Source organism: Lampetra fluviatilis, chromosome 9 (genome assembly GCF_964198595.1).
Source record: "Lampetra fluviatilis chromosome 9, kcLamFluv1.1, whole genome shotgun sequence".
NCBI lineage: Eukaryota > Metazoa > Chordata > Hyperoartia > Petromyzontiformes > Petromyzontidae > Lampetra > Lampetra fluviatilis.
The window spans coordinates 4,750,367-4,773,492 of NC_136283.1; the positions used below are offsets into that span (position 1 = coordinate 4,750,367).

Here is a 23,126-nt window from a genome sequence, read left to right on the forward strand (position 1 = left end):
TTACGCGGGATCCATGTGCCGTTGTCAAGTGAAATCAGACAATCATTGATGATACTGTATTGATGCCGTGTTGACGTTCCGGGATTGAGAGTTCGCATACTATATCATAGTTGAGGTTGAATTAGTAATAAATTGATTAATACAGAAGTGGTTGTGTGATTCTTTCCTGAAGTCTATGCATAAGATCTGCTTCTGCGTTGAGATCTGAACTTGGTGACCTTAATAAACACACTAACACATACTCAGTAAATGTTAAAGCGATAACGGGGCGAACCGGGGACCTAAGATAAGCGAGAATGAGACGAACCTAGACAACGATGCCGAGTTAATCTAAGTTAATCTTGTATACTTACACCACACCTGCATAACTGCATACGATTAATTGCCTTATTCCGATCGATAACCCACCCTCGTCACCGAGGCGGGGTCTGGTTATCATAACGACTTGCATCATCATAATTCCACCCACTCGCATAATTACTACGATTACCTCTCGAATTGGCATAATTAAATGTGCATAATTACCTCAATTAACATATTTCCGGATAATTACACATTTGGCCAAATTTCAATTGATTATTATTATTTTCACTGAATATTCATAACCCACACATACAACACAATAATTTCACCCACGCACGCATACAACACATCAAAATTTTCACACCCAACATATACAACACATCCCCGTGTTGGCGGTTAGCGCGGGCAAATCAGACCGCTTTTTAAAAGCCACAATTAATAATTATTTGAAATTGTTTGTCCGGCACTTCTGTTTGGTTGTCCGCAACAGGCCCGTGATTTTTTCACTTGTGGCGATGTATTTCACACCCCCCCCCCTTTGACGGTGCAGTGATGACGCAGCAAACGCTTTTGTTGTGCGTTCAGTTTCTTGCCCCCCCCCCCGCACCGCCCGCGCCTCCGATTAGCACGGTTGGCTACGTACGGCGCGCCAAAGAAGTTCAACATTTCCGGCGCAATGTAAGCTTGGTTAATTATTGAGCAAGTGAACGTGAACAGGCAAATCGCACTGCGCCACGAACCCGGTCGACAGAGTTCGATTAAAACATCAACGGCGAGGACGAGATCCGAACGGGTTCAGGGGGGGCACCCCCCTCCTCGCCAACCTGCACTGACCAGCGTGAAGTATGGCCAAACTACCCCCCCCACCCCGTGACTTGACACGGCATGGGCAAGCCTTCATCTAGCAGTGGAATGTCAAAGAGATTCCTGTAAAGAGACAAACGTGTGCAATTGCCCAAATGCTAGGAATATAAATATATATAAGAGGAGATAGATGTAGAGAGAATCGTGGGTCTTTTCTTTCAAGCACATATGGCGCAAGAATTTGCATTATTCCACACCACAAAGCGGACTCATTTTAGGCCGAGCTAACTTAACCCTTTCCCATTCCGATGGACGTACGTGTTTGTACCGTGTACGTCGTCGGAACGAAATCGGAAGAAAAAATAAAATAACTTTATCGGTACGTCTTCAGATCGGAAGAGACCATGGGCTCCCACAAGGCCATGCGGGAGGGCGTGTGACAATTTGGCACCAGCTATCTGAGTGCGGTTGTGTCACTACAGTTCTATGCGGCGAGTACAATGTCTTCAAAAACAACGGCGCTATGCCTATGAATAAAATTAACGCCAAGGCGCTTGCGCATTCCGAGATTCAGTGGTGAACGGGGACCTAACAATGCAACTTGCAGACGTTTCAGAAAGGGAAATGGTTAAGCTGGAACATTGTACTGTGGCAACATGCACATTAAACGCATGACCGTGCCCCTCCGTTCCGTGTGAAAGATCAAGCGTTACGGCATGCCGCAACAACTGCTCGTGCCAGAAGAAAAGTTTGGTGACATTAGCCACAATTACTCAATTAATGAAAACCCGTCCATTTATGAATAAACGCAGAGGCTGGCCACCCGATTTTGTTTGCGGTCAGAAAAATCTCATAAGGCAGTGTTTGGAGTCATAAACGAGAGGGTAGGGAAGTAACACGTGAAATAGGAAACCGTACGCAAGTCAAGATGAGATACCGACCGTTAAAGAGACAAGCGGCGGGCTTGGGCAGGAGATGCCGCTTTAGAAGGGGGGACGTGCCGGTAGGCGAGAATCACATTGGAGTGGCAGCCTAACGATGGAACCGACTGGATAAATGTTCTGACGTTCCCCAGAGGACATGCACCACGGAGACGGAGCGATGAAATCAGCTCGTGTGCAGGTGCGGGGTGGATTGTTACATCGCCGAGCAGTGTGAGATGGTGACAGCTTGGGTCAGAGGCCTTCACTCAGCAGTGGATTCACCATGGCCGATGATGACGACCATGGTAGTAATAGAAATGACAAAGAATAAAAACTTTGCAACGCACGCGTCTGGGCCGCCTTTTAAAATCGAACGAGAACTTTCATTGCGCCATGTGCCTATTTTGGGTTGAGTTCAAGTGTGGAATGCCAACGCAAGCAAACACGGTTCAAACCTCGGCCTTTGAAGTTTTAACGCACGGAGATAAGATAGGGCCACGTTATGCCGCTTATTATTATTGCACAACAGCAGTTTGCCTCCAAACTGATTATTTGCGTCTGCGTTGTCGATCAATGATACCATCGAAAGACCGGACGCGAGTCCACAAACCTCTGGCCACCCAGATCGTCTCCTATGTCACTGTGGGTCAACACTCTACAGCAAATCGGCCGTTCAAACAGCAATTCCCCCCCCTCCCCGCCAAAAAAAAGTAACATACGGTGCATCGTCAGCGATTATTTTATCTGGGGTGGGGGCCAGATTCATAGTCGTACCTTTCTCTCTCACGTCAGCCACTCTCCTTACCCGCACAGGCTGCGGTGCCTCCCACCCCCATCCACCATAGCACACTGCCCTGTGTACAGTTACAACATTTGTGGGAAATGCTGACACTGCCAGCCGTGCTGCGCCAACATCACCAATCAATCACGCGTTTAAAATCGCTGCTGTGGGTGCCGATCGTGGAGGTATGCCATGATAATTCACCATCGCCCCCCTCTCATCTCGCCCGACAAAAGCTTTCGGCTCACCGTCACCATTCATGTTGCCGCGATTAAATTCGTACATACACCGGTTCCTCGACGTACGATTTTTCACCGTCTCGATTCGCACGGCCAAGGGGTTCCCCCCCCCCACCAGCCTCTCTCTTGTACAAGTTTTTTCAGCGTCGTTAGCGGAAATGTAATGTTGGGATACCGTATGCACGAATCGTAGATACATAAATTGGCACACGCGTGGCGTAAATCAACCGCTGTATCGCGAGCTCAACAAAACATTCTATTCCATTGATAATCGTGGGGGTTAAATCGCCTACCAATCATGGTCAAGCACATCAGGGGAGCGAGTGCCGTCTGGCCGAAAACTAGGAACACCGCTTGCTCACGAACACGTGGTGGTGGGGTGGGGGCTACTATCGGTGAGTGACAAAAGCACGGGAAATTTCTGGCTCGCCCGCAAACCAGATTTCAAGCCACACACGCCGTCGATCTCTTCCGCCAGCCCGCCCCCTCCACACCATGCCACGCTTGTCATTTACATGTCTATTTTAATATTTCAATGTTTGAGAGCCGGTCACACCATCGCGCGCCACCTCCCACATCACCGCTCGTTCCCTCCCAGTTTGCCTCCTCGTCTCTCCCAGATGCTGGCTGGGCCGGGCCGGGTCCCCCTACCCCACCCACCTCCCCAACGAGCAGTCAGCGCCGGCTCACAGCGAACCAGGAGGCACCACGCGAGGCAGCGACGTGCAGAAGCATGGCGAGGCATGCGCAGCGAGCCCGCGGATTGGCTGCCTGGAAATCAGCAGAGGTCAGGCGGGGATGTCATCACTGCGGCAACCGGGGACATCCCTGCACGTGTCACCGGCTACCAAGTGCAGCCGTTTGTCTCGGAGTAACCCGGCTGGCTCGCTAGGGCCCACCAGGACACTGGGCCAGTCAGCCCACCAGGGACCAAATCTGGTCAGCCGGCACGCCAGCCGGCACGCCAGCCGGCACGCCAGCCGGCACGCCAGCCGGCACGCCAGCCGGTTAGTCAGCACATCAGTCGGCCAGCCAGAACCGTCAGCTGGCTAGCACGGCACACGCGACACGTCGTAACACATCGGAAAAACGCGGCCGTCGACAGTGCCTGGAGAAAGTCCCAAGCGACCTTCAGCCGACGTGGCAACATTGCACGACGAGGCCACACTTTTCAAAGTGCACTCGCAGGCGATGATTTAATGCATCACAGCACATTCCACACCGCACGATTCGTCGGTGCATTGGGCTTGAGCCCAGAAGTGGCAGCACAATGAGAGTAGTAAGAAAATAAGAAGTAACATTCCGTATGTACCAAGCACCAAGATTCATTGCTCCTTGCACGCATCCATCTTCCTTACTCATGAATGAGGGATTCCTGTGAAATTACAAGTTGTTCGAGTGACCACGTTTAACGTTTTAACGCTACCACGTTTAACGTTTTAACGCTACCGTCTGCATTAATGAATACGTACATTTTCACACAAATGCATTCGTTATTTCGGGTCGTACTATTCAATAGTTTAGTGATGTGAATATTGTTTAAATTTTCTTTAGATTCACACAGTTTGTACTCTCACCTCTCGATCCCAATTTAAGTCTAATTGCAGCGCACATTATGATTTATCGTATTTTTTGGCTGCAGTTATAATTCTTTCTTAAACTGGGCGTCTCTCTCACACGGGAGAACCATTAGCATGACGCAAACTCACCTTTAAATTAGAAAGTGAATATTAAATGACCACCTATCATACCAACGTGTTCTTCCCCCTCCCCACACCATAAATAACTGCTGGACTGTGCCCCCTTACCATAAAGAACAAAAAACATCGCCATTTAGCACAAAGTGATGGCGAGGTCACCACAGCAACTACGCCAGGCTGAACCTTTGCTGCCGTGTAAGGTGGAGACGACTCATTCTGAGATTTCACGGCAAAGATCCAAATGTTATTCAAAATAAAGGTCTTTGGTTTAGATCGCGTAAATGTGTCGTTAACTCAATCACCCGACGCTTAATTGCTAAACCCACAACATTTACAATTCATGCTGTGGGTTTACCTCGCCATCACACCGACGTGCTGAAGTAATAGCTAATCGGCACGTGTTGTCCACGTGACAAACCTCACTAACTTAGCCATGGTCGGGTGGTGGTGGGTTAACGACACAATTTATATTTACGCGAACCAATCCGAAAACCTTAATTATGAATAGCATTGGGTCGCCAAGGCCTATGCGTTCAAACCAAGTGTTCACGTGTTGATGTTTTATTCACGCCAAGGGTGACCGACGGTCGTGGCCACCCAAGCTGGCCATCGCACGCCAGCGTAGCCACGCAACCGTGTGGCTAAAAACGCTTGCGTGCAACGGCAAACCGCTGCCATAAACACGCACCCCGCGAGAAGAGACGTGGTCGCCCAAAAGCTATAAAGCAAAAAGCCTGGCGTGCGGTGGGTTCCCCTGTGGTTCACGCAGAAATGGGGCCTCGTAGTGAGAGAGAGAGAACGTCCATCCGCAAGGAAATAAGACCTACAGTATGTGTGTGCGAGAAATTTTTATTCAAAACAAAACCCAAATGTGAATCGGCTAAAAACATCCAAAGCGTAGCAGTCTGGAAAAGTCCAGAGACTGAGCGAGACCTCATAAGTATTACATGCCACTTATTCACGAAGGAAAGGCCTCGCTGCTCACTAGGCCTCAAGACTCATTCAGGAGGGTCCTGCATTGGGATGTTTGGACAATTCCATTGATAAGTGGCATGAGGAGGGAGGAGAAATGCAACCATGCATGTAAGAGGGAGAGGGGGGGAAGGTGGCACTCAATGCTCATCTCGATCCATGGCAGCCTCAACACCCATACAAATCTTAGGCAAGCTTAAAAACCCTGCTTGGCTTTCCATATCTGATCAGCTCGGGTGAATTTAGGGTCATCTTTGCTGCGGTGACGTTGGGACTTAAAGAATGTCAAACACTTTTCAAGTGTACATCTATAAACAGCAAACTGGGCATGGGGACGCGCAACAAAACCACAGACCGCGCCATAAACCCGCCAACGGGTGAAACGCACGTGCGCGTTGCACGCTCGTGCAATACACGCACGCGCGTGTTGCAGGCACGTGCGTGCAAACCCGACAGCAGCCAACTCCCGCCCACCAGCGCGCCATCATCCGAACCCGAACCCCCCCCCCCAACCACCTGCCCCCCGCACCTGCCACACCTCCGCAGTGTCCAACCGAAGGCTTCAAAGGCGCGACCCTTGGACCGTCGTCGGCGTGCGCGCGGGTTGACGGCGGCGGTGGGCGGTGACCGCACGCGCACATGGCGTGGTGGCCATCCGATACCGGGCGGAGGACTACGCCCAGTTGGAGCTCGCACCGTGCGCCAGCACACGGAGGGAGCAAGCAGAGAGCACGCCGGACAAAACGAGCCGGGGGGGGGGGGGCAGTTTCGGCCGATACGTTCCAACCCGCTGAGCACCGGCGCTCGATAGCCGAGCGACCCCCATCACGTTGAGGTCAATGTTTGAGCGTGGATTTTTCTCTGGGTTCCCCGGTTTCCCCCCCCCCCCACCGCATTTATAATCAACGTCACGCATTCAGGGAATTGTTCTTCACTAATTTTCAAACGGAGGTGCGTGGGGAGGGGGGCACTTTCGCCGAAGAGGACATCGGTGCGAGGGCCGCCACACCGCCTGCGAAGGGGGGTTCTCTCACGTGTTTGTGTCGTGTCAGAGGCCGCACGTCAGAGGCCGCACTAAAGGCCACCAAGGGCCACGCTGGCCTAGCAATGAATAACACTCTCGTTTAGATTTTTTGGCTGCTATAAATTTCCAAGTGATAAGCCACTTTTGTTGAGCTATCATTTGTGGCCAGGTAGCTTCTAAAAAAAATTGCTATATATAGCTCAGCGGGCCTTACCTGGTTAAATAAAAAACAGTTCACGTTTAAAACTCTCGAGCCACTGGGTACACACGTGCATGTTCAGGCACTTTAATCAATCCACCGCTTCGCAGGTCTCGAGGGTCATTTGGCCGTAATACTGTCGAGGTTTCAGCGGTCGTGCTGCACATCTTTCCGATGCGTTTTGGAGTTGTACCGCATGTCTTTCGGCGCGAAGGCCACGGGCTCGCGAGCTGCTACAGGAACTGAAGAGGCTCCGAGCACGTGGAGAGAATCGGTGCCAAATAACACGCGGTAGTAGCAACCCGAAACACATCAGTGACGATTCATCCCTCGCTGGTCAGCGAGGGATGGTGAATGCACGGGGGAGCCACAGAAACACTGCAACAAAGAAATTCGAGCGTAAATGGAACACATTTATTAATTTGAGTAATTAATTTAATGATTTAGCTACGCTGTCCTCTGCTGTCCACCACGTGGCCCGGAGCCACTGGGTACATTACAGGATGGAAAATCCTAATCCTGGCTGAATTTTGAGCGAATATCTCATTAAAATGTTAACTCCACCTTACAACGCAACACCTCAATTGGCTTCTTAGTCTTCATCATCTGCATTAGCACGTGTCTCTAGGTTGAAAACTCATTTATTTAAAACTGCTTTTTTGCATTTAATTTGTCGACCTTCCCCCCCCCCCCACCTCCGATTTGCGCGGTTGGCAATGTACTGTGCGAAAAAAGTTCAAGGTACAGAGAAGTGGCTGTCCAAGTCCCAGGCTACCTCGTTAGTGCACCAGCGTAGCGACATAGCCGCACTGTTACAGCCACTCGCCGCAGGATCAATCACGGTGGTTAACGAATTGCGCAATCGCACGCGTGTTGCTTCTGAAACGTTTGGCTTCACGAATGTTCGGCAGCCGCGCCGTGAGGACATGGAAAGTTTTCTAAAGTTTGAAACCGTGGAATTTCGCGTATACATTTAAAACTGCATTTGGTGGCTGGCTTATGCCGCGTGCGTTGAGCTGGAACTGGTTCAAGCCTTTTACTTCAGGGGTACATGACGAAATAATGACCGCAATGTGAAAGCCGTCACAACAATTATCAGTTGAACAAAAAGTACATTACCAACTGGCGTGTACAGATTGTCGAGGTCTTCCAACTTAAACCTCCATTGCAACACACACACACACCGCTTAAAAGGGTACGAAGTGCCAGCCAAAGAGGGAATTACAGCACAGGGCGATCCAGTAGGGGGCATTGCCTTTGAAGTGAACATTTGAAAATATGTATTCGGCTGTTATACCAATGCAATACTCGGCATGATATAAATAGTGTCGAAATGCAGCTGCATCTCAAAAATGACGTGGGCACACATTCATTTCACCGAAAGAGTCAGTCAGTGTTAGCCAGAGGGGTTTAAAACAGGTATTCTGCCTGGACTTGAGCAGGCAGACAGGGGAGTTGACAGCACAGATGGCTTTGGGGAAGGGAGTTCCAGACCACGGAGGCAACAGCAGCAGAGGAGGAGTCACCTCCCGGGTCGAATGGGGCCCTTCAACAGAAATACATTTTTCGCTGGAGTTGAAAAAGCACGTGGAGGGAAGTGGGGAGAGATAGAGAGGGGTGAGTCCACCGAGATCCCATCATAATGGATTTCTTGGCAACAGACAAACCAAAACGTGCTTCTTCAGAGTGGTATATGGGAAGTTGACAAATAACTTTTACTACTTTTTCTGTTGAATTATTTTCCCTTTTTCAACAACAAAAAAAGTGACACTCACGAGTTTATACTTTCACACACACGACCTCGCCAAAGTAATACTTCGGGTGATATATTAGACGTACACTTTTATTTATTTATTGAAAGCAAACATTAAAGAAAAGGCCGTGCCAGTCGCATGCATGTCTGCACATTGCGGCCACGGACGAGTCCCGGCATGCATGGTACGTGTCAACAGTTGTCACCACGATGACGCCTATCCCACAAAGATAAAGACAAAGATCCCCCATATAGCCTTAACAGACTGTAGGGGCAAGTGCTGTTAGCGAGCACATATGAAGGCCGCAACGGTACACGAGGGGGTGGGTGGCCAACACCACGCCCGACCGCCTTTGTCTCCCTAGTGGCGATGTTTACACACCGCACCAGGTACTCATTTGAGGCTGAGTCGACCTAGGGGAGGCCCGGGACCGGTTCAGATAATCGTCTCTGGTGTTGGCCGTGAGCGGGAAATCGAACTCGGGTCGCCGGGTTCATAGCGCAGCGCGCTAACCGCTACTCCACCGCGCCCCACTATCCCACACACACTGACACACAGACAAAGATCCCCCGTATAGCCTTAAAAGTTTTCGGGCAAGTGCTGTTAGCGAGCAGCACCTTTGAAAGCCGGCACTGGCACACGAGGGGGTGGGTGGCCAGCACCAGGTATTCATGGTCGACCTAGGGGAGGACTAAAACCGGTTCAGATAATCGTCACTGGTGTTGGCCGTGAGCGGGAATTGAACTCGGGGTCGCTGAATTCATAGGGCAGCGTGCTAGCCGCTACTATAATCGCTCCCCACATGCACACACGGGGATATATCTGAGTGCTTCATTTGTTGTGCCATAACGAAACAGTGACGTGAGCACTTATATTGTGGGGCCAGATCAAGGAAAATGCTTATAACGCCTACGCCAACCAAAATAGCATCCTGACGGCCAAGCTTTGCGCCACTTTGTGAACACGGGACGATGACAATTTCTTTTTTTACTGGAGGATACGAGTGGAACGAGATAATGTTCTTGGCATGGAGCACAGTCTGCAATTGGGGCCGTTTTTAAGTGGCCACTACCGTGTAAATTCACCGCCATGGCAATACGTAACAATGGGTTTCGTTTGTCAAGATGACCAATTGTAAACAATCATAATTTAAATGTAAAAAAGCACCCTTCTACAATCGTTCTCAGGACGATTTGTGTCGTTGGTCTCGGTGGCAGCAAGAACAAAAAAACTTCACAAGGCGGCACTCTTCAAGAACCGCGAGAATAAGCGTGAAATTGTGGTTGGAAACGGTGCCGAAATGATGAGACTTTTATAGTAAAGAGAGAAGCAGTGCGTTGAACACCCCTGCACCATGTGACCGGGCAGATATCACCGGTCACATTTTTTTTGGCATAAGGTATTCCAACGGTTCTAATGTAATTTTGGGGTGCCGATTCCAAATCTGACATCAGTTTTTGTCTATCACATCAGGTTTGTGAGATATCAAATATTGCATTTTCAATAAAAGCTGCGGAAGAAAAATATTAAATAAATGTGGATATCTACATAAAAGGATATTATAAACACACTATCCTAAAAATACAGCACCATATTTTAACACTAAAGCAGTCACTGACTCGCAACAACTTGCAATCATAAGTGACGGTGTTAATTTCGGGTAAAATCAATGAAAATGGGGTATGCCGATAGCATACAAATGAGATGTGATAGAGCAAATCTGAAATCAGATTTGGAATCGGCACCCTGAAATTGGTCTAAAACAGCTGCAAAAGTCCAGGCCAGAAAAAAAATCATTTTTTAGTTGACCAGTGTATTAGACCAAATCCTGGCCACAGCTGATGCCACTGACGAAGTGATGTGAACCAGTCCTGGGCCCCCCCTCCCCCACACACACCTTCACCAGTGTGGTGAAGTATGGTTAAAGAAAAAAAACCACGCGTCTAAAAGGTGATAGAAAAGCTTTCAAAACAGTGGGTGTTTAAGGGATGTACATAACACAAATATTTTTTTTTTACAAAAATCGATCCAGAGGCCGTGACGGAGCAATGATTTCAATTTCAGGCCAAATCAACGTCGAGATAAAGTTATCATCAGTCACAAAATGCTGGCGCTTTTGGCGCAATAACTACGAATAGATTCAATCCAACCCCTCGCTCACGGTACAGGTGCCTGCGACAAATGGTTTCTGAATTTATGTAAATTAATTCAAACCATAGGCTTGGTCTAAACAGAGGCAACACAACCACACGCAACACACACAATTAATGAGAAACAATGCAAACAAGGATTAAAAGCGCGACAAACAATCCGAGTCTTGAATCGCAATAGTGAATCATGCCACGATGCAGTTGGGAAATCATCTTTGGACAATTTCGCTGTCCATTTTTGTCAGCCGTGCGCTCAACTGTAATTACCAACCCTTGGGACAATTTGAAATACATCTTTTACGATTGCCGTTGCAGCCATTTACAAATCCACTGCTGGTTCAAGACCCCCCCTATTCCCCACACTGCGTCAGTCACGACGGTTGTTTTGGCCACACTTTTCAACCCAGCACCGGTTCAGAGCTCTCCCTTGCACCGACATGAGCCGTGACTGGGACTCAAAAACTCAGTGCGGCTGGGTTCACCAATGCCCCACCTATAATTATATAATCAGCCAATTCACCAGCACCAGCACCACTCGCTTAAAAAAAAAGCACAGTAACGTATCAATTTACAGTACTTCAAAAAAGGGCCTTTCTCGGTATGGCAACAAGAACTGCAGAGGAGTACCACCCCTTCAGGTTTGACAAGTTTGTCTCAATCCCGACGGCGTGCTCAGGCTCGACCCCACCGTGTACTCGTGTTCTCGGTGACAAGTGTCAGGATTTCACCGGCGTCCCAGTTTACTGCAAGCTCGGCTGCCATCCCCGTGTCAAGTCGGTGCCAGAAATTGCTTACGACGTGCAAAACCGGGCGCGGACCTTTTTTTGTTGCAATGGAGATTCTTCGCGTTCTGCAAGCACGCTCCGATTTAACGACGCGACGAGTGACATCCATTCGTAATATTAAGTGACAATTGGAAAGGGAGTATATCAAGTTTTTTGTTGTTTTTACTCCCGAGTTACACACTCTACGTTAACAAAAATACGTGACCGACAGTGAACGGATGTTGGAGTCAATTCAACAGAGACTCTAAAACATAAGCAGATATATCAACCCGGGTTGTACGACACACACAACCGTTCCGGAAAGAGCAGCGGCTAAGAAGACGTTGTTTCTCCCTCTGCTGAGAATCTTTAGCCACCGCTACCAAGCAGGGCACTGGCAATTGGACACGCAGTAAATGCGAGTGGAAAGGACCAGCTTTTGGGCCTTTCTTTCCTCCCACGGGATTCTCACTTCCGCCGTCATCTCTGCCACCAATTCCCCGGTTAATGCCGCACGGGGGCCCGGTGTGTGCAGGTGTGTGCAGGTGTGTGCAGGTGTGTGTGCAGCTGTGTGTGCAGGTGTGTGTGCAGCTGTGTGTGCAGGTGTGTGCAGGTCAAGCAACGACACGGGAGCGACCGCTGCGAGCGGCAGCGTAAGCGCCGTGTCCACGGGGCGAACAGCGGCTTAACCCGAGGCTTAGCAGGGGAAATGCTACCCACGCTGCCCGATAGATGCTGGCTAACTGCAGCCCCTGAGCCGATTAAACAACCGGAAATAATCTGGGAGTGGCGTGGAGAGCGGCGGGGCAGCGACGTGGCGGATGGCGCCTCTGCGCTGCGAAATCGGTGACCGGAGTTCGATTTCCGACAGCGGCTACCGTCAGTGGGCGACTTATACAGGAAACAGTCGTGGGTAACCCCCCCCCCCACCACGCCCCACAACCATCCCCCCCCTCCATCCCCCGGTTTCACCAAATCCACACACGACCGAGTGTGGTGAAGTATGAGCACGGTTGAGAAAGAAGTTCAATATACAAACTCCGTTTGGCTACGTATGGTGCGAAAGAAGTTCAACATGCATAGAAAACGACGACCGTGGCCGACACGCACTGGAGAAGTCCTTCATCCATCAGCCGATCAGCCAAGGGCTGTTTGGTTGCTATTATTCGTTGTTATCGCGAGCTAACCACTCGCAGAATCCACGCATCGTTACTCCTACCTAATTTTACCTTCAAGAGGGAATGGGGGTCCAGGACCGATGAAGTAACTTGCCACCGATGCGAGCCGTGGGCAGCCGCCTCTTACCGGTGTGGTGAGGTACGGTCAAAATAACTCCCGTGATCATCAATACGGTGCGGTCAGACTCGCCATCCAGCAAATGGGGATTTGGCAAAATAAAAAGGGGATGTAAATTCATCTTCTTGGTTCTTTCGGTAAAGTCACGTAGAAGGGAAATAAGAAAATAATAAAACATAATAAAATAAAAAAAATAATATATTTATTTTATTATTTCCATTCTACGTGACTTTACTGAAAGAACCAAGAAGACGAATCCCTGCAGTCACGAAAGCTTTACAATCGGGATGTAAATTTTTCATACATTTTTATTAATTTTATCATTACGAAATTGGACGGTATCTGCCAAAGCACAACCCACCCACCATCTGTGCCAGCCACGTGCGACATTGCGAGGGAGGGCCCCCGAAATTGATGAGGGGTGGCGGCCGAGTGATCGCCCGGGGAGGGAATGACGACCCGATGCGGTTTTTTCCTGCAAGTGGAGCCAGCGTGTGCACCTTGGTGTGCAAGACCCACGTGTTTTTCATGGGCAGCGTCGCGAAACAGCCTGGCAAGCGCAGGCGCAACACCGGAGGGCGCACGCAAGTCGACGGGCACAAGTTGACACAAGTTGACGCAAGTCGGGCACGCACGGTACGAATTTCGCACAGAACGTGCTACCATCCAAAAGCCATTCACGCTTTCCAAATTTAAATTCGGCACTCTAAAACAGAGACGGTGTTAACTCTCTCTCCGCACGCTGCATGTATCAGAATCAGAATATTTATTAATAGAGGAACGCGATTAACCGTCTAGGAAACGTGGCAAAAACTATACAGCTGTAGAGACCGTTTTAACTCACCGTCCTGTATTTATGCAAAATCAAATTATTCTTTCACGGGTAACATTGATATGAACACTCTACATGTCATGTGATAAGAGATGTAGACTCTGAGTTATGTTGTGATGTTACAAGTCGATATTTGTGACGAAGCTGGTACATTTTTGCGCATGTGCATCACTGCCAACACGGAATCTTAAACTTGAATCTCAACACTGTACGAGATACCAAATGCAACGCGATACACGCACAGCATGCGTGCACGCTTTCAATCGGTACAAATTAACTACGACATGGATCCATAATGCAAGATTCTGATGCAGAAAATGAATCAAATGCTGATAAGAATGAAAACCGTGGAGAAATAGATGCTGGGCTTTAGATTGAAAACTAATTTCTTTAAAACTGATTTGTGTTGTTGGTTTGTTGTCCTTCCCCCGCACCTCCTACCAGCACGGCTGTCTACGTACGGTGCGAAAGAAGTTCAACATGCATCCATTGCAACACAGCATGAGAAAGAGGAAGGGAAACTTATGACTAATAAAACGAAGGGAAATCAGAGACGTCATATTGCAATGTGTACACAGCGCTGAAAGAAGTATGTGGTAAGTGGACGAGACTGTGGTGGAATGGCGGCCAAGGGAGGGAAGCCACATCGAGGGTGATCGCCGTCCAAGCACAAGTTGATGAGATCTACCGATACGCAGGAGATGGGATTGTGGAATCGCAGAACCATGTGGGGTAAACCAATGTGGGGATATCTTCATCCATGGTTGACAATTATGTTATTGCTTGCAAAGCTGACCAATTTTATTTTACCAGGCAAGGCCCACTGAGCTATATACACACACACAAGTTCTCTTTCAGAAGTGACTTGGCCACAAATGATAGCTCAACGTAGTGGCTTATCACGTGTAAATGGTTCCTACGCGACCACGGAAACGTACAAATGTTCAGCGCATTTTTAGGCCGAGTTCAACAACTCTCTCTCTCATCCTCCCACCTTGCATTTCACTAGACTGCCCCAGCAGCCAAGCGCGTGAATTACACTACTGTACACATGGCAAGGCTACACCAGTGACATGGAAATCCCGCAGCGGCGCTGTGCATATTCAGATTTCACAACCACGAGCTAAACGCCACCAAACGCATTCAAGGCGTGACTGTTAAAGCAACCTGACCCTGCATTTACTGACCACTACAAAGACAAAGATCCCCCGTGTAGCCTTAACCGACTGTTGGGGCAAGTGCTGTTAGCGAGCACCTATGAAGGCCGGAATAGCACACACGGGAGTAGGGGTGGCCAGCACCACACCCGGCTGCCTTTGTCTCCCCAGTGGCGATGTTTATACACCCCACCAGGTAACTCATTTAAGACAGAAGAGCACCAGGGACTGGTTTAGATAATCGTCACCGATGTTGGCCGTAAGCGGAAACCGAACTCGGGTCGCCGGGTTCGTAGCAGTGTGCCAACCACTACACAACCACTTCCTACAAATGACCACCAACACCCACTCATGCGCAAACACGCGTACTTTTTTTACGTGACGATTCAGTAAATATTACGGAGGGACGGACGGAGTTTGAGTGATGATAGGCAGGGAGGGCAGGGGCAGCAGATAGAAGGCAAGCTAGTAGCAGGGCTGGGTGGGATGGCAGGGATGGGTAAACGCGTGTCTGCATCCCTCGGGATTTGTTCCTTCGTGCATAAAGGACAAATGACCCACACCATCCGGATCCCATCTCTATGCTGTGCATGCCTCGGCCAATGATGCACGCTTCATACACAGCTCTGTCCACCGATCGGGGCAGCAAATCTCTGCAATTCGACATTGGCTGCCTGTAGAGTGTACAGTACTACATAACATATATTGCCACAGACGGGCTAAGATATTAAAAAAAATTCCCCCCCCCACTCCAACTAAGAACCGTGGGGCGAAACGTCGTGAGCGGATAAAAAAAAAAACCTCGTATCATTTTTAAAATCGAGCCTACACATTCAGTATATGCCTCTCATCTCACTGGCTGGGATCCGGTACAGTAATGTTTTAATGGAGACCTAGGTGTGAAGATAATTGCTTTGGACTCGGGATGCAGAGAGCCAAGACGTTCGGTCCAGATTTAGAATCTCTTTGTGAGGGAGTCGCTTGTGAGCGTGGTTACATAAGAACAGTCGGTACAGTGTTTTGCGATGGAGCACGAATGTTTATAAAACATAGGTATGGCGGTGCCCATTGTAGATTTAAACTACGGTGAGCGTGCCAAGGCTTGATGAGAGAGGGGTGGATGACCGGGGGGGGGGGGGGCAGGCCAAGTGGTACCAAAATCAATGGGGGTCCCCCCCCCCCCCACCCCAATATTTATTGGAGAAAAAAAAATCTCAATTTTCTCATTGACACAGGATGGGAATGGGGAAGGCCCCTGGCAATCTGTGAAAAAAAATAATTGAAGAGCTTCATAGCTCATCAGATTCCTCCTGTCTAAATAAAGATTCCGATTCAACATTACATATAAGGGGCCCCCCATATTTCTCTCAAAGGCGCCTGAATGTATGCAAATGTGTATACAGTACTCTGCACGTACACATAAAATGTGTTCGCTTACTGGGAAGAGTTCTGTATAATATACAGTAGTTAATAGCGTATATCTTACATGCACATACAGCAATGCATCACACAAACACACGCACATGTGTGTGTGTGTGACATACAGATAACCCCATTGAGCTCCCTGCAAGGGGGCGCTTATTGAGACACATTGTGAAAGAACGTGTGCTGGACACACAGTGCGTCTTACTATAAACGAATGTGTGTACCGTGTAGAAATATAATAACAATAATGGGGGAGAAAAAATATGTTTCTGCCCTTTCTCAATCCACCGTTGGAGGTCAGTTGTGGATGTTCCTTGACCATACTTCACCACGCCGGTGCGTGCCGATTGGCGTAGTGGGGGGCGAGGGCGTCCAGGACCGACCAGAGATCTCTCGCCACTCATGTTAGCCGTGAATAGCCCCCAAACCCCACCGACCACTTCACCGTCTAGGGCACCGACCAGCGTGGAGAGGTCAACATGGAGAGGGATGGGTCAGTCAAAGAATCACCGCCACGACAGCTGACAAGACGACAAATGGCTGTAAATGAAATTGGTCACACAATCATTAAAAGTAATATAAATTATATAAATTGGCAGTGTGTGTGTATATATATACACACACACACTGCCAGGAATGTTAATGGACATAACTAAATTCAGATGAAAGGCCCCTTGAATGAGAAATGTGGTCATTATTCGCGAGCCATTTTTTTTTATTCATGTAGGCTAATAGCAACGATGAGCGTTCGCACAAGGTCTTACACGTAGCGTCCATCTATAAGATTTCAAATAAATCTACGAGCACCTTCATTCAGCAGTGAGATTGACATCACATTCCTAGAGTAAAATCGCGTGTAACGAGGAGAGCGCAAGATTGCCGATTTCAATGGGCTATGCGATTATCATTAACGGCCATCTCTATGTACGTAGTGTGTGCGCGTTTACAATCCTGCAGTGCACATGATAAGAGGGCCGTAACAGGCAGCACTGTGTACACATTTGCCCCAATTGCCAATCCACTGCTCGACGAGGTGTATCTCATCACACCTCGTTAGGATCAGAGCGCTTATACGACCGCAATCAATTCATCGAGCTGGTAAATTAAGTGTGGCACACACACACACACACGTGTCAAAGACTTGGGAGCATGGAAGCAGCGTGCGGTACAATACAACAATGGATTTTCACCGCACTGCCCTCTGTCGACCAGGGGCATCTGTGGAGTTGTGGCTCAAACCACCCAAGGACTATCCCACCTGCCAAAGTTTCAGGATATCTGACAAGACCGGCACGCGTTCCAGAGAGCTTTGCTTATACTGGAAGTACGCATTAACAGAAACACACACACACATCAATGTTGTAGTGTACACACAATTCCGCCGACGTTCTTGATGCATCATTACATGCCTCCATGCATAGCCATCGTCTAGAGGACCGATACCCACACACTGCCACGTTACATCTCGATACAATAACCGCACCGGCTACAACTATGTTTGTTCATACTTCAGTGCTGGATGGGACGTGCTAACACACTGCGCCACCCACTCCACCTCCTTGCCACCCGAAGTGCCATCACACACATGAATGAAACACACGTGCACAGCACGCGTTCCACAACAACATCAGCATCATGTTGAAGCCACCGGCACAATAGATTCTTTATAATCGGTAGTCTGCACGTGTGCGTGTGTGCATCGAGTACTGGAGGATGCGATGGAGCGAGAACGACTTCACTGTTCGATTCCCGCTCACGGCCAACACCCCAGAGGACGGGCTCTCTGAGCCGGTGCCGGTCCTCCCCTAGGTCGACTCGGCCTCAAATGAGTACCTGGCACGACAAAGGCGGTCGGGCATGGCGCTTCGCCAGTCACCGGCCTTCATAGGTGCTACTCGCTAGCAGCACTTGCCCCGACAGGCTATACGGGGGACATTTGTCTTTGTACTCAAACACACACAGCGTACACCACATCTCCTTACACCGGAAACAAAGCATGCACTGCTACTCACTATACGACGTGTGGTGCTTCTATGCGTGTAATCATAGCACACGTGCGTTAACATTTAGTATATTGTGCACACACACACATACGTGCAGACCCACAGACACACACACATACGTGCAGACCCACAGACACACACACATACGTGCAGACACAGACACACACACATACGTGCAGACACAGACACACACACATACGTGCAGACACACACACACACACATACGTGCAGACACACACACACACATACGTGCAGACACACACACACACACACATACGTGCAGACACACACACACACACATACGTGCAGACACACACACACACACATACGTGCAGACACACACACACACACATACGTGCAGACACACACACACACACATACGTGCAGACACACACACACACACATACGTGCAGACACACACACACACACATACGTGCAGACACACACACACACACATACGTGCAGACACACACACACACACATACGTGCAGACACACACACACACATACGTGCAGACACACACACACACACATACGTGCAGACACACACACACACACATACGTGCAGACACACACACACACACATACGTGCAGACACACACACCACACACATACGTGACACACACACACACACATACGTGCAGACACACACACACACACATACGTGCAGACACACACACACACACATACGTGCAGACACACACACACATACGTGCAGACACACACACACATACGTGCAGACACACACACACATACGTGCAGACACACACACACATACGTGCAGACACACACACACATACGTGCAGACACACACACACATACGTGCAGACACACACACACATACGTGCAGACACACACACACATACGTGCAGACACACACACACATACGTGCAGACACACACACACATACGTGCAGACACACACACACATACGTGCAGACACACACACACATACGTGCAGACACACACACACATACGTGCAGACACACACACACATACGTGCAGACACACACACACATACGTGCAGACACACACACACACATACGTGCAGACACACACACACATAACGTGCAGACACACACACACATAACGTGCAGACACACACACACATAACGTGCAGACACACACACATAACGTGCAGACACACACACACATACGTGCAGACACACACACACATACGTGCAGACACACACACACATACGTGCAGACACACACACACATATGTGCAGACACACACACACATACGTGCGTACACACACACACATACGTGCAGACACACACACACATACGTGCAGACACACACACACATATGTGCAGACACACACACACATACGTGCGTACACACACACACATACGTGCGTACACACACACATACCGTGCAGACACACACACATACCGTGCAGACACACACACATACCGTGCAGACACACACACATACCGTGCAGACACACACACACACACATACCGTGCAGACACACACACACATACCGTGCAGACACACACACACATACCGTGCAGACACACACACATACGTACGTACACACACACACACATAACGTGCAGACACACACACACATAACGTGCAGACACACACACATACCGTGCAGACACACACACATAACGTGCAGACACACACACATAACGTGCAGACACACACACATAACGTGCAGACACACACACATACCGTACGTACACACACACACATACGTGCAGACACACACACACATACGTGCAGACACACACACACACATACGTACGTACACACACACACACGTGCAGACACACATACACACATGTGCACACACACGTGCGTTCTCCAGACAGTGCCACACACCACCACGTTACCGGTAGCTCGTCGCATTGCAACAACGCACCGCGGTTGTTGTTGTTGTTGTTACAATGGCTCTTAACGCAAGGGCACAACCATTACCACAATATGTTTTGTTAGAGCATGCGCAGCACGTACGGGGTATGCGAGTCGAGTGCGCACACAGAGTATCGTACCGGCCGATTACATTGAACGCGTCAACTGCAGACAATGAGTTTGAGTTTTTTTACAAAAACATAAATGTACCGGGGATTAGAGTGTACAGCGGAAACAATGCTGCCTATAGCGTGACGTTTCACCGCATCACATCCTCACGATGCACAACACACAACCCGGTGGTGGGATCACATCGAGACCGGATACAATACACCGGCTCAGACAAAGCTCCCCCGTGTAGCCTCTAACAGACTGCAGGGGCAAGTGCGACCATGAAGACCGGGGCTGGCTGGCTGGGTGGAAAGCACCACGCCCTGACCGCCTTTGTCTCTCTCCCCCCCCCCCCGATACTGACATTTTACACACAGCACAAGCTAATTTAAGGCCGAGTCAACCTAGGGGAGGCCCGGCTCGGTTAAATCGTCACCGGCGTTGACACACACAAGGCACGTACAGAGTTCACACAACGTGTAGACACGTACCACAATACATTAAGCGGTGTGTCTATACACACACACTTAATCAAAGTGTTACAAATGTATAGACAGGACAGAATGTATCATGAAGAGGGCTACAAGCGGCGTGGATGATAATACAGCAATGTTCGTAACGCACGGACGGTCCTGGGGTAGCGAATGTACGAAGATGGTGTTGAGCCCCCTTTCTTCCTTACCAGTTGTCCTGCATCCATTCAATAGCCTCCGCTTCATTGAAGACCCTTTCGAACTCGTATTCTTGAAGAGAAATGACTGACATCGTAACGCCGTGCGGGTGGGGAGAAGGAGGGGGGTGGGCGCTTCGTCACCAACGCAGAGAAAAAGAGACGTGAGATTTGAAATTTGAAAGAAAAAAAAAAAATTTGAATTTTTTTTGTTAAAGAAATTAAATTTACAAACACAAAAAACTGCCCCCCCCCCCCAAAAAAAAATCTTTAAGCGCCGAGCACGACAGCCCCCCCCCCTTATTCTTCTCTCTGCTATAAGCGATGCCACGTGCCCGCCCGCCCTCCCGCGTGCGCGTTCGCGAACAATTTTTAAACAGCAAAAATGTTGGGGGGCGGGGGGGGGGAGGCAGCAAATGAGAAATCGCCTGGCGACTTTAGTGTAGCGACATAAAAATAAATGTATTTGCTGCGTGTTAAATGAAAGCCGAAAGAACGTCGACGGCACAAGAGAGAGAGAGAAGGGGGTGGTGGATGGCGGCGGCGGCGGCTGTGAATGTCTCGGTTAGGGGGGTAGTGGTGGAGGAGGGGGGGGGTGGTGGCCGCGCTTCCTCGAGAAAGCCGCAAAGAAAATCCTCCCTCGAGTGACGGGACGAGAGGCGCGCCCACTTGCACGCTGCTTATATACTCGTGGGCGATACCATTGCGAGCACTTGTGACGGGGGGGAGGGGTTCACGTTCGAACATCCCGCCCCTGCACAATATCACGCGGGGTTGACACTCGAATGAATCCACGGGCTCAATTTCACAATCACATGTTGGAATCTTTCATTTGCATCACACGAGGTTCGTTTTGAAGATCGATGAGGGGAAGGGGAGAGACGTGGGGGGTGGGGGGTTGGAAACCGGACGCATATCCCACCCCGCACAGCCACTGCCGGGCCCCGCGTGTTGGTCTCGTCTGACACAGTCGAGTAACAGAAAAAAAAACATTCTGCGTCTTCTTCCTCTTCCTGCTGCTCCTGCTGCTGTTCCTGCTGCTGCTCCTGCTGCTGCTGTTCCTCCTGCTGCTGTTCCTCCTGCTGCTGTTCCTCCCGCTGCTGTTCCTCCTGCTGCTGTTGCTGCTCCTGCTGCTGCTGTTCCTCCTCTTATGCTGCTGTTCCTCCTGCTGCTGCTGTTCCTCCTGCTGCTGTTCCTCCTGCTGCTGTTCCTCCTGCTGCTGTTCCTCCTGCTGCTGTTCCTCCTGCTGCTGTTCCTCCTGCTGCTGTTCCTCCTGCTGCTGTTCCTCCTGCTGCTGTTCCTCCTGCTGCTGTTCCTCCTGCTGCTACACGTGGGCACGCCTTGGGACGGCTCCACGCTGCTGCCGCTGCCTCGTTTGGCTCGGGGCGAGGTGTGGCTCTGCCACGCAAGATCGCGTCCGCCACAGACACGTGTGTGCTCGTGTGTTCGTGTGAGCCTGTTGGTCACCAGGGTGAAAGTATTCAACAACCCCCCGACACCCCTTCCATCTCGCCCTTAAGCGATGCGCGAAGAATTCGGACTTGGGGATTAAACCCGAAAAAATGATTTTCTTGTTGTTGTATGACATTGCTGTTTGAATGTAGCGGCCTCTAGTGGGTGCTGGTCACATTAAGCCATTATACTGGTAGGAACCTCCTGGTTACACCAGCCCACAGGGGGATTATTGTGTCCGTCCGTCCGTCGTGCATCCAAAAATGGGAGGGGTGGGGCTGGGTTGAGAGGGGAGGGTGGGGCTGGGTGGGGGGTGGGAGTGGTGGGAGGGGTAGGGCTGGGTGGGGAGGGTGGGGAGGGGCTGGGTGGGGAGGGTGGGGCTGGGTGGGGGGTAGGAGGGGTGGGGCTGGGTGGGGGAGGGTGGGGCTGGGTGGGGGGTGGGAGGGGTGGGGCGGGGTGAGGAGGGGCTGGTCACCCCATGGTACCCTTATAAAACTCAACGTTTAACCTACTCACGCCGGCTTGTGCCCGCCCTCACAGTCGGGCATATTTGCGGAATACACCACGCCGCCGTTGACCCTGGCCATTGACCGAGCAACCCAACGTTCCTACCAGCTCCCTCCGCAGGAATGTGTTATAACGTGCACGAGACTGAAAACATTCGATTTTTCGATGCGTGCTTGCGATGTGAGCTTATGTATCGAT

At 49.9% G+C, this 23,126-nt stretch overlaps 1 protein-coding gene across 1 annotated transcript in view; it reads right to left on the reverse strand.

The window, feature by feature from the left end:
* Positions 1 to 21,235, reverse strand: part of LOC144934144 (very long chain fatty acid elongase 6-like) — a 55,699-nt gene extending 34,464 nt beyond the window's left edge. The window contains exon 1 of the mRNA XM_078859622.1: positions 20,982 to 21,235. Within this exon, the coding sequence (XP_078715748.1) occupies positions 20,982 to 21,064 (83 nt within the window). The 5' untranslated portion in view covers positions 21,065 to 21,235. The remainder of the gene's footprint in view (positions 1 to 20,981) is intronic.
* Between the last annotated feature and the right edge of the window lie 1,891 nt (positions 21,236 to 23,126).